The sequence below is a fragment of the Salvia miltiorrhiza genome, chromosome 3, assembly GCF_028751815.1.
Source record: "Salvia miltiorrhiza cultivar Shanhuang (shh) chromosome 3, IMPLAD_Smil_shh, whole genome shotgun sequence".
Taxonomy (NCBI): domain Eukaryota; kingdom Viridiplantae; phylum Streptophyta; class Magnoliopsida; order Lamiales; family Lamiaceae; genus Salvia; species Salvia miltiorrhiza.
Genome location: NC_080389.1, coordinates 19,376,618 through 19,391,807, shown reverse-complemented (window position 1 = coordinate 19,391,807; position 15,190 = coordinate 19,376,618). Strand labels below are relative to the sequence as shown.

General features: G+C 36.8%; 1 protein-coding gene and 1 long non-coding RNA gene across 2 annotated transcripts; both read left to right on the top strand.

Moving 5' to 3' along the window:
* The first annotated feature begins 230 nt into the window (after positions 1-230).
* Positions 231-2,871, top strand: LOC131018007 (UDP-glycosyltransferase 83A1-like). Its single transcript, XM_057946756.1, has 2 exons — positions 231-897; positions 1,929-2,871. The coding sequence occupies exons 1-2, from the start codon at positions 384-386 to the stop codon at positions 2,819-2,821; spliced, it is 1,407 nt and encodes a 468-aa protein (XP_057802739.1). The 5' UTR covers positions 231-383; the 3' UTR covers positions 2,822-2,871.
* Positions 2,872-6,605: 3,734 nt separating this feature from the next.
* Positions 6,606-8,174, top strand: LOC131018006 (uncharacterized). The gene is made up of 2 exons (XR_009099975.1): positions 6,606-7,333; positions 7,935-8,174. It is a non-coding gene; the product is annotated as an uncharacterized LOC131018006 (long non-coding RNA).
* The last annotated feature ends 7,016 nt before the right edge of the window (positions 8,175-15,190 follow it).

Genomic DNA, 15,190 nt, shown 5'->3' with positions numbered 1-15,190 from the left:
ATAACGTTAGTGTCATTTCGAAATAGTGTTATTTATATAACATGATAATTAATGTCTTTTTGTAAAATAAAATAATATTAGTGTAATTTCAAAATAGTGTTAGTGTTTGTATCATTTACATCCGGGTGTACATAGACCACCTCTTCTTCAAAAGCTTCAACCAATTTTAAATTTTAAAAGTACATTTAATAATTGAGTTAAAATTTTACTAAAACTCCAAAAATAGTGACACAAAGATATGGGCCATGTGACATGTCTTCCATAGTAGATAAGAGTGAGAAGATTGCCGCCTTTCATCTGCTGTATACTAAGATATGTGCTGTAAGGCCAATTATTGGCTATTGTTTCACTCATTATTATATTAGTAGAAAGTGAATGCTCCGATGACGGCAGTTTCCGGCAACGGCCACAGATCTCATGTATTGGCGGTTCCACTCCCTGCCCAAGGCCACGTGAAGCCGCTGATGAGCCTCTGCCGCCAAATAGCCAAACACGGCATTAAGGTCACCTTTGTTAACGCCCAATCTATACATCACAAAATACTTTCTGCAGCTGCTGCTGAAGAAGAAGATGATGATTGCGGCGGCAACGTAGTGATGGCGACAGTCCCCGACGGGTTATCGCCCGAGCACGATCCGAACAACCCCTTTATGCTGTTTGAAACTCTTCAAAAGACGATGCCGCAAACATTGCCAGAATTGATTGAGAGGATTAACAGTGACAATCCTAACGAGAAAGTTACGTGTCTCATTGCCGACCTCTCGTTTTCATGGATTTTCGACATTGCAGATAAGATGGGACTCGAGCCTGTCGGCTTCTCTCCGCCATCCGTGGCCTGCTTGGCCATGGCGTTTCACGCTCTCAAAATGTTGGAACGTGGAGATCTCGATACCAATGGTAATTACTCCGTTTATTGTTGAGGATTAGTTTAAATAGATCAAAATTATAAGGTACCTATTACTAGTATTTAGTAAGCGGATTGAAATTTTGTGATAGAAAACTTTTAATAATTTTTACTATTTAAACTAATTTGGGTCATATTCAATCTTGTATATTACCAATCATGACGTCCGGCCTCTTGGTAGTCTTCTGTTAGATAGTGACAATGTTGTTTAGTAAGGGCTAAAGATAATTTTCGACAATATCAACAAATTTTGATAATAGAAAAAGAAAAAAAAAAAATGGTAGGGGCTTAGTGTGTCCGCCCCCTACCCCCGGTATATATTACATAAAATAAGAATCATTTTGATCATTAGATTATGAAATTCAAGATCTGCAGTGAGTTCGTGACTTTACTACACGAATTTGTGGTCTAGGATTCGAATCTCATATGTAGCGATAACCATTTTATTGAATTTATTACTCCCTCCGTCCCATGAAGCGTGACCCATTTCTTTTCGGCACGAGAATTAAGAAATTGGTATTTTGTGTGTTAAGTGTGGTAGGTGAAAAAGTGAAAAGGTGAATAAAGGGTAAATTTTTTACCATTTTTAGAAATAGGTCAAGCTTCGTGGGACAACCCAAAAAGGAAAGTGGGTCACGCTTCGCGGGACGGAGGGAGTATTATTTTAGACAATGAATTCATAATGTTACATAGAAAATTTATAATGAACTTATTTTATACAATAAGAGGACGTTTACTTTACATGATTGATAAAATGAATAATTGAGTATTTTTATCATCAAGAGTAGAATTATTTCAATCCCGCCCTTTTGATGGGATAAGAATAAAGCAAAATTAGCTTAAATGATAAAAATAATCATGGGTCTTAGGATATTCCAAAGTTTCAATCCAACAAAGTAAATAAGAGATTAGTCTTACTATTTTTATCTATCAAAGCTCATCCTTCAAAGTAAATGCCTACCAAATATGATTTGTATAATAATCACTCTCATGCAGTCAAACTCTCTAACATTCGGAACTGCAGGATCGCTCAAGAATGGAGATGTAATTAGCTTGTCAGACGATACACCCGCTTGGAGGAACGAAGAGCTTCCATGGCGCTTTCCCGACAACCCAAAAATGGAAAAAGTGGTGATTGAAGCGATACAAGTTTATAGAAAAGCTAGTAAAGCTAAGTGGTGGCTATGCAACAGTTGTTATGAACTTGAACCCGCAGCTAATGAGTTGCTCCCCAACGCCTTGCCTATCGGGCCCTTAAATTTACTCGACTCCATTACCGACGGATCCGATTCCAGATCCACCAATTTTTATCCTGAACATTCATCCTGTTTAAGCTGGTTGGATAGCAAACCGGATGGATCGGTGGTATATGTTTCTTTTGGAAGTTCAGCAGTTTTCTCCCAGAAACAGTTGGATGAGTTGGCTCTCGGGCTCGAGCTATCGGGCCGGGCTTTTCTGTGGGTCGTCCGACCAGACCTTGTAAACGGGTCGTGCATTGCATACCCTGATGGGTTCTTGGACAGAGTAAGCGGGCTCGGGAAGATTGTGGAGTGGGCGCCTCAGAATAGAGTCCTTGCACATCCTTCGATTGGATGTTTTATGTCGCATTGTGGATGGAATTCGACTATGGAAGGCGCGAGCAGAGGGGTCCCTTTCCTATGTTGGCCCTATATGTCAGACCAATTACATAATGAGAGGTACATTTGTGATAAGTGGGAGATTGGATTGAAAATTACTTTTGATGAAGGGGGGATTAAATCGAGGTATGAAATCAAGAAGAAAATTGAAACATTGTTTTCTGATAATAAGTTTAAGGAAAATGCATTGAAACTGAAGGAAATGTGTGGCAAGAGTGTTAGCATTGGAGGGTCGTCTTGTAAGAATATGAAGAAATTTATTGATCATCTTAGGGGATGAAGGACGATTGTCAGTATTGACTCTAAAATTTATATTTCTTGTCCATGTAAGTATTTTTTTTTTAAATGATCCAACACTAAAACTTTGACATTATTATTATTATTATTATTATTATTATTATTATTATTATTATTATTATTATTATTATTGATGTTGTGGTTGTTGTTGTTGTATACATGAGGTATGAGTTGTACGAGCAAACATTGAATTCAAATTAGATCTTTAGGCTAGAAGAAATTGGACATTTCAACTCTCAATTAATTGTGGTTTGTATGTATTGTATTGGGATGAGATCCAATGTCCCACAATTATATGTTTGTCACTATGCCGTCTCACTCTTATATCTATTATTTTAATAATAATTTTATAAAAATAAAATTTATTACAATTTTATGAATTATTCTTAATATTTATTTCAAAAAATTAAGGTTTTGAAAATTATATAGAGTTATGAATTTATCAACATATTATTAGCTAATAAAAGTGAATTAAATGATAAAAATAATTATATACTTTAGATCAAATAAACTCTCATTAATAATTATATACTCTAGATCGGCGGCGAGCAACGGTGCAGGAGGGACCAATGGTGGGTTGGTTATGGTTTGATAGGAGGAACGACGACAACATCGTGACGAACGGCGACGGCGATGGGCGTAGGAACCAACAACGGCAGTACTGGCGAGGGGAGTTGGAGTTTGAGGGGGGTGAGTTTTGGTTGAGTAATTTTTTATGGGTAAAAAATTGAGAATGTAATTTTGTAATTTTGAATTGAAGATACAAATGAAATAGTTGTAGTTATTTTCTAATTTTAAAACTATGAATATGGGTAAAAAAGTCATAAATGTTAGTATTATTTTCTCATTTTTATTGTGTTGGCTATTTTTCCATTTTTTATATGAGAAAGATTAATTGGCCCATGAACTCATTTAAATATTACTAGGATAGGAAACGTGCGTTGCACGTGTTATGCTTGATAGTAGTATAATATTATGCTAAAAGTTACCATCATACTTAATGCAATACTCAAAATATTATTGAAAAAATGATTGTGAATAAAATTTGAAATAGCTATTGAATTTTTAAAAAGTCAAATATTGCTGGTAAATAAAAGATTAAAAAGTAAAAGCAAATACGTCAACTACTAATTAGTCTAAACTATTAAATGTGAATCTATATTCACATCAAATCTTCTCTACTTTGACTTTGATGGGTGGAGAAAATTTCTTTTTCTTATTTTTGCTTCCAGAGATAATTTTTTCCAACGTTCAATCATCATCATCTTCATCGTCATCGTTTGTAATGTCAATATAATCATCAAGAAGTTTTCTTGTGATTTTTTGTTTCCCCCTTCCTTGCACTTCATAAGGCCGCACTTGTAATTCTGCCACTCCAGTTTTAGCTATTTTTTTAATTTCTCCCACTTCATTTGACATGGCCTTCTTGCCCATTTTTTTTCTTTTCGGCCTTTTGTTTTGTCGTGGGTGCCTTCTTAATTATTTCTTCCCTTCCTTCTTCGTGATCTTTTGAAGCCCTTCCTTCTTCTTGATCTTTTGATTCTTCAATTGATGGTACCATCAATTTGATTACAACATTCATCGGGTCACATTCTATCTTTTGGATTACACTTGCTATAAGAATTAGCTTTCCCCTATCATCGACTTTTGCATGCTTTATAGTAGTCATAAACCGTATTTCTGTTGAATTTTGAGTGTCCAGACCTCTATAGTATGCAAAATCATTTTCATCCTAGAAAATTAGTGTAATACCCGGGCTTTTGATGACGTGTTTAATTGCTTGAGTTTGAGTAATTAGGGTTTAGATCCCTTGTTTGATTTACTTTGTAAATAGATGAGGAGTTATATGAAGTTTTCTTGTTATTTTTTTTAAGATGTTGAGATGTTCTTTCGATGATGTGAGAATGATGTGGGATTTTATATCCGTATTTGAGTTTGAGTATTTGAATAATTCGAGATAATTATTTGAATGAGAACGATGAACTCGGAAGTGAGATCTGAGTCCGTTAAGACGTTTTTGAAAATTTTGACTTTTTGACGATGAATAGTAAAATACTGCTATTTCGTCTTTTTGTCGACTTTCAAAATCTTACGTGCACGTCGTCGAGAAATATTCTTAGTTTTTCGATACAAGTCCAATAATGAAAGTTTTTATTTTTGGACGACGAGTGAATAGTAAATCGGGATTTCTCGATAAACGAACCGAGCTCGTTTATCAGAATTTTGAGAACGAGCTTGCGTTTTCTATATTTATATAGAATTACGAGTGCAATGAAAGTGAGTAGAGGTTGAGAGGGCGAGTAACAAAGAGTATGGGTTGTTAGTTGTTAAAACGAGACGAGACGAGATATTTAACGACTAACGGGTTAATATCCTAAATATCTAACCTACCCTACCCCTAACCACCCCCAAACCTCCCAAAACCCCTTTCCCCTCACTAACTCACGCTATATCAGCCCACACCACACACACAACTCACATATTCACACACACAACACCTAAAACACACACTACACACGCCATTTTCCATTTAAGCTTGGACGGAGCTTTGACCTCCGATTTGAGCACCGAGACGAGCGCCGATCATCTTTTCGATCACGTATTTTATTTTCGATTTTCGTCGACGTCGAAAAACGTCGATTCTCGACTTTATTTTGAAACGACATCGGATCGTCGTGAAATTTTAGTATGTTGTTCTTGGGTAAATGTTGAGCATGTTTAATGAAGGGAGTAAGAACGGAACGAACCGTAGCTATGAAACCCATGAGGGCAGCCCCGTTTTTCACATATTAGCTTGTCTTTCGATTTTTGTTTGATCGTTTTGACTTGATATTTGTGCTTAGGGGTATGCTAGAATCGATATATATTAAATTCGTATTTTTCCAAGCACGAAAATTGTATAAATTTTTAGAGTATGATTATTTAAATTCGTGAAGTTTGAGACGTTGCATAATGAATATTATTGCGTATATGTGTTCTACGATATCACATGAGCATGCTAATTGATTTACAATTTATGGATGATAATTGTTGAACGAAATTAAAACTGGAATTCTGTCAAAATTTTACAGCAGTTTCAAGCTTATGTTTCGATGAGTTTTCATTGCTTGATGGCTCTGAAATTTTAGTATGTTTATCTATGATATGTGTATTTCGTTGCTGCAAAATTTCATGTCTTTTGGATGATGTTTGCTATTTTAAAGATATTTTGAAAAATCCTTGACAGAATCTGTCAACTATTGGTAGACTTCACAAAAACGTTTATATCTATTAATCCATGAAGGATTTTGCATCACCGTTTTTTTTAAACGAAACTAGACTTCAATACCTTTCTAAAAACATAAGATTTCGATTTTTATGACCTCTGAAACAGAGCAGTTTATTATTTCAAAAATGCCCTGTTCTGCTGTCATATTTGTCCAACAGTAAAAGTGTATGAGTTTCATTGTTTATTTGGCAGATCATATGAACGTTTTCTCTTGTGAAATTTTAACCAAATCTTCAAGGATACCTTTAGTTTTGGATGATTAAATTTGATGGAATTTTATTAAGGTTTGCCTTGGTTTCTAATGGCCTAAACAAAATTGGCAGAAACTGTCAATCTTTGACAGCCTGCACTAAAAGAGCAATATCTCCAAAAACCTTTAACCTTTTTGGTTAACTACCATTTTTAGAGTGAACTATACTTCATGGAGTTTTTGAGATCAATTGGTATGAGAGTTTATGATGATTGAGTTGGTTGTTATGAATTTTTAAAGATGACACAAAAACAGCAAAACTTTCTAGAAAACAACTTGATTATATTTGTTTTGATGGATGATACGATATGACTAAATGGTGTGAGTTGTGAGAGTTATGATTAACGCACATAAATGTTGGTATCTGACACTCGAACAATTGGTGTCGAGTATAAATGATAGTTTACTGATAAAGAGTTTTGATGATTTTGAATTGTTTGGTTTGCGTTGAAAAGATGTCAAGATGTTAAGTTTTGAGTCGAGAGACGAGTTCACGTAGTGAGATTCACGCGTTGAAATCTCGTGGCTGACATTATATATGAATAGGTCATGTCGAAATTTTTAGTGAAATTAGAATTTGAGCATAGTCAATTCTTGTTGACCTGTGACTCAAATACATACCTAATGGAAAGTTTAACTTTCTAATTGGTTAATTAGACGAGATGAGAGCGAATAGATCTGCTAAGAAAGTGGACTTTTCGATGTGTTAAATATTTCTTTTAATTGAAGCGCTGCTAATTATAACATAAGGATGTTATAATTAATGAGTAATGACGAGAGATAATAATTGTTATATTGATTAACAATCAAGAGAGATGAACATTAGAGATACTAATGTTTCATAAAAGAAATTAGATTATTAATCGAGGTTTCTTTTATAACTTCTCACCAATTCTTCATAACGATGAAGGTCCTGTTGGGAAGTAACGACTTGAGGGAGAGAGTGACGTTACTCATTGATACAGAGACACAACGAGGTGGGCATTACTTTTACTATACGTATATAGAGATCCCCTGCGTGTCGTAGGCCTCTTATACGAATGAATGCATGAGATGATTTAACTGTTAATTTCAGTTTTATATATCTATCAAATGAGTTTAATGTTACATTTGAGCAAGTTATTTCGTTACAAAATATTTGAGTTAAAGTTATTTCAAGTATTGTCTTGCCATAAAATGTTTAAATTTTAGTATGATATCTATCTGCTTTGGCTTTGCCAATGATGCAATCGAATTCGGGTCCTGAGCAGTTGATAGCTATCCTGCCAGGGCTAGTGTACACCAGTGACCGTGAGTCATCTAGCGGGTTGGCCGGTCAAGTGACCGTGAGAGGTGGCCACCTCTCCGGCACAAAGTTCCAGATATGATAGATTACAAGAGAACTTAGTCTGCAGACGAACTTTAAGAATCACAAATGAACTTAGTAAGCTTGGGCCTTTTTAGCGAAAAACTCCCTTGCTGTACTGTTTATGATGGCATGACAATTTACAGTTTTGAAGCATGTATTTTTATACCTAGGCATACGTGCCCACTGAGTGCTTTCGTACTCAGCCCTGCATATGTTTTCTAAATGTGCAGGTTGAGCTGATGTGATGATGGTGCTGCAATGAGCGGAGTCTCCAGGGTTGTTAATAAATAGTTAACCTGTCTAGAATATGTCTTCATACATATGTCTAGCTACTTTCCGCTACAAGATGTTGTTGATGTTATAGTATGTTATGTCATACTTTGAGTCTTAAGAGAATGGTTTCATACGATGTATAACTTGATTAATGATATTAATTAAGTTTTATGCTGTCTTTCATAGACTGTTTTCAATTGAGTATTAATGAATAAAAATGACGAGTTTTATTAAGATGAGTAAGTTTTACGGCTATAAATGACGCCCCTTTTCTTCCCCTTCTTCTTTAACCCCATCCCTAGTCGTGGATCACTCGACCTAACTATCCATAGTTAGGGCGGGCTGTGACAGAGTGGTATCAGAGCGAAGGAAAGCTCTGAATTAGAAGTCTTGAGTTTAGTCTAGAATGAGTCACTAGACTAATAGTTATTAACAACCGTGAGCTCAGCGCACCATCACACCAGGCTCAACGAGGTATGTAAAATTTCAAAGTTTGTTTGACGTTAAATTTTGAAGAGCATGTTGTTGAGGTTATATGATGAGTTATGATGTTATACTTTGAAGATGCATAGTTTGAGTTTGAGGATTACAACATGATTAATAATGAGTTATTATGTTGTAAGAGCATATGTTGACGTTACATGATGAATCATGAGAGCGTTTATATCATATGATGTTATATGATTGAGGATGCATAATTATGAGTTATGATGTGATGTATTTGAGATGTTTTGTGATGAGAATTGTTTGAGCAGTTGTGATAAGTCACAATGATTTAGATGAAGGAATCTAATGTCATTGTTAAGAGAGATTTTCTACTAAGTAGAAGGATGAAATGAGAACTTAGAGCTAAAGCTTGAGAGAATTAGCAATTGCTTTAAGTACTTGTTTGTATGAGTTATGAGTTTGAGTTATGAGCTTGAGTATAATAGCATGATTAATGATGAGTTATTAACATGCTGCAATGAGATATTGTACGATATGTTTGAGATGTTTTATGACGCGAGTTTTGCTCACGCAACCTTAATGGTACTTGAGGAGGTATCATGAGCCATAGTCTTTGGAGATGGCTTTGAGAGAGAATTGTTGAGTTGTCTTACTGAGTCACGATGATTTAGATTAAGGGATCTAATATCATTCTTTAGAGAGATTCCCTACTAAGTAAAGATGGGACGAGATGAGAATTTAGATATTTTGAGCTTGAGTTTTAAGATAACAGTACTACTTAGTAGGAGTTTTGCTAAGTTATGTTTTGTTTATTTCTGTTGCTGGAGCCAAGTAGAGTTAGTTCCTAGAGTCACCTTTAAGTTCTCCTTATAGGTTGGCCAGGACTGTTGTGAGATCGAACTCAGGGAAGATCAGATACGAGGACGAGGCGTACAGTATGTGGTACAGAGATACCCTAGCAGATTTTCAAACACATGTTCATAGACTATGAAAGGATGAAAGCCTTATGGTTGTTACTAGACTGGATGGCATCGTGCACCTAGTCCCCGTGCTACCAATCGAGTGGTAGGATTGAGCAAGGAAGAAAGCCACTCAATATGATGGGACATGTTGTCTTGAGCATTGGACCCACAGGAGATGAGATTTGTTACAGATACCCAGATTTTCTATGCGGATCTACTGACCGGATGCTTGTTTTCTACCAGGGACTCTAGAAGAGTGTAGTAGATATCGAGTCGATCCTTGAGTATCAGTTACCAAAGATGATAAAATGATAAACGATAATGAGGATGAGAAGTAGCCGAGGAGGGCTAGAGTTGATGAGGATGAGAAGAGAAGTCGATGTAGACTAGAGCTAAGGATGATCTTGAGAGTATGAGCGGTACACCCTTGTTTTTGATTAGTTTCAATTACATTGCGATCTATATAACTTACTTAGAAGATACTGATACTTGAGCTTTTGACATGCTGATAGATAAGCATGCTAATATAGTACCCTACTGATGTTAAATAGATGGATGTTCCTAGTGTGCTTAAGTAGCAACTAGATGAGTTAACTGGTAGCAATTACCGTAGGAGGTCCAGACCGAGACATAGTACTATTAATGGTGTCGGTTTAGAAGGGACATTACGATAGATACTATGGTTTTTGTAGGGTTTTTATAACCCCTTTATGTAAGTCCTCTAAAAAGAGGCATTCTACTGATGGATATATTAGGTTGACCAGAGTGGTCTTTTTGTTAGCATTTCGTGAGTGCTTATTGCCTTACAGATGAATGTTAAGGTGACCGTGAGGGTTTCCTTAAAGTGAGTTAGTAAATTGAACTTGAGTTTCAAGGATGCTTAGAGCGTTGGTCGAGTTGAGTTTTCCTTTTGTGATTTCAAAATGCCTCAAAGATGTCATCAAGAGTGTGATGTGAAGAATAGGCGGGATAATACTCCGCCACCACCACCGCAACATGAGAGGAGAGTAAAAAAAAATATTGAACTTTCGAAACAAGAGTCTAGAACATAGGACCCTGAGTTTAAGCTTTTAGCTTACTGGTGTGAACTTAAGTTTTGTTATGTATAGTATGTTGAGGGTTTAGAAGACACAGAATTTCCAAGTTCGGGATAGTATATCCCGTGTGACTGGGGAGTGATTATGTTGGACCTGGCCAGTCCGCATGATCCAAATCTCAGTAGACGTGTTTTGGGTTTATAAACCCACGTGTTTCAACTTTCGGTTGAAAAGCCAGATGGGTTCTTACTCTAGGTCATTTTTGTTCGACCTGGTAGTTACTTCATTCTACCCTCTGGTCATTCATTTGAGTCTCTTGAACAATTTGTTTTGATGTCGTTCTATGGTTGAACCCTTACAACTTTTGAGTTATCCTAGTAGATTCTTTTAATGTATAAGACTAGTGAGAGGCACGTCAGAGGACTTTAACACCTGAGCAACTGGTAAACTATACTTGAGAACAATTGAAGACTACTCTTGAGAAGTATATATGTACCAAGGAGTACAGTAAGCAGAGAGAGGCTGATTATCGAAGTTTGATGCAAGGAAAGAAATCGGTTGTAGAGTATAATTGAGAATTCTGTGAGCTATCACGTTCGCTCATCAGAAGATGGATACTGATGAAGAGATGTCTAAGTTTTAAGTGTTGGTTTAAGGCAGGACTTTAAGGTAGTATGGGCAAGTTATTGGATGCACCAGTTAGAATCCTGTTTAATACAGGAGCCTCGCATTCTTTAATTGGTTGAAGCATGTTACCTTCAAACTCGAACCAAAAACAAGCTAGTCCCGAGTTGAGAGTAATCACTCCTGTAGGAAGAGCTACTACAGTTTCTCACATGATTTCTAACTTAGAGCTTGAGTTAGGATCACTAAAGATGAAAGCAAGAACCTTGCACTTAATGCCTATGTGGAACGTAGACATTATTCTAAGGATGGAATGGTTAGCAGAGAACTTTGGCCCGATTGATTGTAAGAAGAGACAGATAGCTTTCCAACCACCTGGGAAGGAACAGACATGTTTTCACGGCATTGATAGAAAGAAGAGAGTTCCAATCATTTCGGCACTTCAGGCGTCGAAATTGGTAAAGAAGAAAGGAGCACAAGCTTACCTAGTTTACTTGAATGATGAAGGAGAATCAAGTAAAAACTTTGAGGATGTAGTAGTGGTAAGGGAATATAGAGATGTATTTCCCGAGGTCTTACCAGGATTGCCACCAACAAGATAGTTGGAGTTCACTATCGACCTAGAACCTGGATCAGCACTAGTGTCGAAGGCACCCTATAGAATGGCGCCTAAGGAGCTACAAGAGCTGAAGATTCAGCTACAAGAATTGCTTGAGTTAGGTTTTATTAGACCTAGTGTATCCCTGTGGGGAGCACCAGTCCTTTTTGTCAAAAAGAAGGATGGCACGTTGAGAATGTGCATAGATTATCGAGAGCTGAATAAATTGACACTCAAGAACAAATATCCTTTACCAATGATAGATGACTTGTTTGATCAATTACGAGGAGCGAGCTTTTTCTTGAAAGTTGACTTGAGATCATATTACCACCAGTTCAAATTTTGACAGAAGGATATACCTAAGACAGCTTTTCAAATGAGGTATGAACACTATGAGTTCATAGTTATGCCATTCGGTTTGACGAAGGCACCAGTAGTTTTCATGGATCACATGAATCGAGTGTTCCATCAATAACTGGATAAATTTATCCTAGTTTTCATAGATGATATTCTCATCTATTCGAAGAATGAGCAGGAGCGCCAAAACATTTGAGAACGATGTTGGAAACGCTAAGAGTTGAGAAGTTTTTTGCCAAATTCACCAAGTGCGAGTTTTGGTTGAACGAAGTAACTTTTCTAGGACATATTGTATCATCCGAAAGAATTAAAGTTGACCCCGTCAAGGTACAAGTTGTACATGAGTGGAGATCACCAACTACGCCTAACGAGATTCGCAACTTTTTAGGTTTAGCAGGATACTATCAGAGGTTTATTAAAGGATTTTCCATGATAGCAAGACCGAGAAAAGAAGTTAAGTACAATTGGAAAGAGGAGTGTAAAGAGAGTTTTTAAGAGCTTAAAGGAAATTGACTACAGCACCAGTGCTGCTAGTCCCGGAAATGGATAAAGAGTATACCATCTACACAGATGCGTCAAAGAATGGGCTAGGATGTGTTTTGATGCAAGAAGGAAGAGTTATAGTCTATGCATCACGACAACTTAGATCCCACGAGATAAATTATCCAATGCATGATTTAGAGCTTGCAGCCGTTGTGCATGCCCAAAAAAAAAAAAAAAAAAAAAAAAATTTGGAGACATCATCTCTACGGAGTTAGATGTGAGATTTTCACGGACCACAAAACTTTGAAATACTTTTTCAAGCATAAGGATATTAACATGAGGCAAATGAGATGGCTCGAATTAGTAAAGGATGTTAACTGCGACATTAATTATCACCCTAGCAAGGCCAATGTAGTAGCCGATGCATTGAGCCGAAAAGACTCGTCAAAGTTAGGATGTCTTCTCACGAGAGAGGATGAGCTTATAAAGGACTTTGACAAGATGAGGATAGAGATGATAAAACCACCAGGGACGATAGCGAGTATTGTTGCGACGATGCCTAGTTTGAGGAAAATGGTAATTGAAGCACAAGGAAAGATGAGACAATGAACAAGTTACGAGAAAGGATAAGAGCAGGAGATCTCAAGAGTTACAAAAAAAAAAAAAAAAAAAAAAACATCAGACAATGCTATCTTATTTGAGGGGAGAAGATGCATTCCCCGCGATGATGAACTTAAGAATACGATCATGAGTGAGACTCATGACACGCCTTACACCGCCCACCCAGGAGGCACAAAGATGTATCAGGTTGTGAAAAATAGATTTTTGTGGGACGGAATGAAATGAGACATAGCTTCGTTTGTAGAGCGATGCTTAGCTTGTCAGCAAGTGAAAGCATTACACCAACGACCCTATGGGAAGTTAAAATCGTTGGAGATTCCCGAGTAGAAATGGGATCACATAACGATGGATTTTGTGACAGCTTTACCCAAAAGTCAAAGAGAAAATACAGCAATTTGGGTGATTGTAGATCGACTAACAAAATCTGCACATTTCATACCGATCCTAATCGCGTATGGACCAGATAAGTTAGCACAATTGTACGTTCGTGAGATTATAAAATTGCTTTGAGTACCGATGTAAGATCACCTCAGAAAGAGATCAATAAAAAAAAATTTACATCACGTTTTTGGATGAGTTACAGAAAGAGTTGGGTACAAGGATGAATTTTAGCATAGCAGACGATAGAAGATATGATAAGAACTACTATCCTTGATAGAGGAGTACATCGGGAGAATGTGTTGCCACTAATTGAGTTTGCCTATAAGATGTGAGACAAAGTTTTGAGATAGGAGACAAAGTTTTCTTGAAGGTTTCACCCTCAAAGGGGATGAATAGATTTGGAGTTAAAGGACAGCTTAGACCCAGAGTTATAAGTCCTTACGAGATATTGCAAAAGATAGGTCCAATAGCGTATAGGTTGGCTTTGCCACCTAGCTTTGGAAATGTGCATAACGTGTTTCACGTGTCACAATTGAGAGGATATATATTTTCGACCCAAACCATGTGGTTTACTAAGAAGAAATGATCTTAGAACCAGACTTGAGTTATGAAGAGAGACCTCAGATGATGCTAGATCATAAAATTCGGCAATTGAGTAATAAGTCGATTGCATTGGATAAGGTCCAATGGAGATATGATAGTTAGAAAGAAGTGGAAAGAGAGCTTGAGGATAAGATGTGAGAGAAGTACCTGAAACATTTACAAGAGGTACAAATTTCGGGACGAAATTTATTTTAAGGGGGAGGGTATGTAATACCCGGGCTTTTGATGACGTGTTTAATTGCTTGAGTTTGAGTAATTAGGGTTTAGATCCCTTGTTTGATTTACTTTGTAAATAGATGAGGAGTTATATGAAGTTTTCTTGTTATTTTTTTTAAGATGTTGAGATGTTCTTTCGATGATGTGAGAATGATGTGGGATTTTATATCCGTATTTGAGTTTGAGTATTTGAATAATTCGAGATAATTATTTGAATGAGAACGATGAACTCGGAAGTGAGATCTGAGTCCGTTAAGACGTTTTTGAAAATTTTGACTTTTTGACGATGAATAGTAAAATACTGCTATTTCGTCTTTTTGTCGACTTTCAAAATCTTACGTGCACGTCGTCGAGAAATATTCTTAGTTTTTCGATACAAGTCCAATAATGAAAGTTTTTATTTTTGGACGACGAGTGAATAGTAAATCGGGATTTCTCGATAAACGAACCGAGCTCGTTTATCAGAATTTTGAGAACGAGCTTGCGTTTTCTATATTTATATAGAATTACGAGTGCAATGAAAGTGAGTAGAGGTTGAGAGGGCGAGTAACAAAGAGTATGGGTTGTTAGTTGTTAAAACGAGACGAGACGAGATATTTAACGACTAACGGGTTAATATCCTAAATATCTAACCTACCCTACCCCTAACCACCCCCAAACCTCCCAAAACCCCTTTCCCCTCACTAACTCACGCTATATCAGCCCACACCACACACACAACTCACATATTCACACACACAACACCTAAAACACACACTACACACGCCATTTTCCATTTAAGCTTGGACGGAGCTTTGACCTCCGATTTGAGCACCGAGACGAGCGCCGATCATCTTTTCGATCACGTATTTTATTTTCGATTTTCGTCGACGTCGAAAAACGTC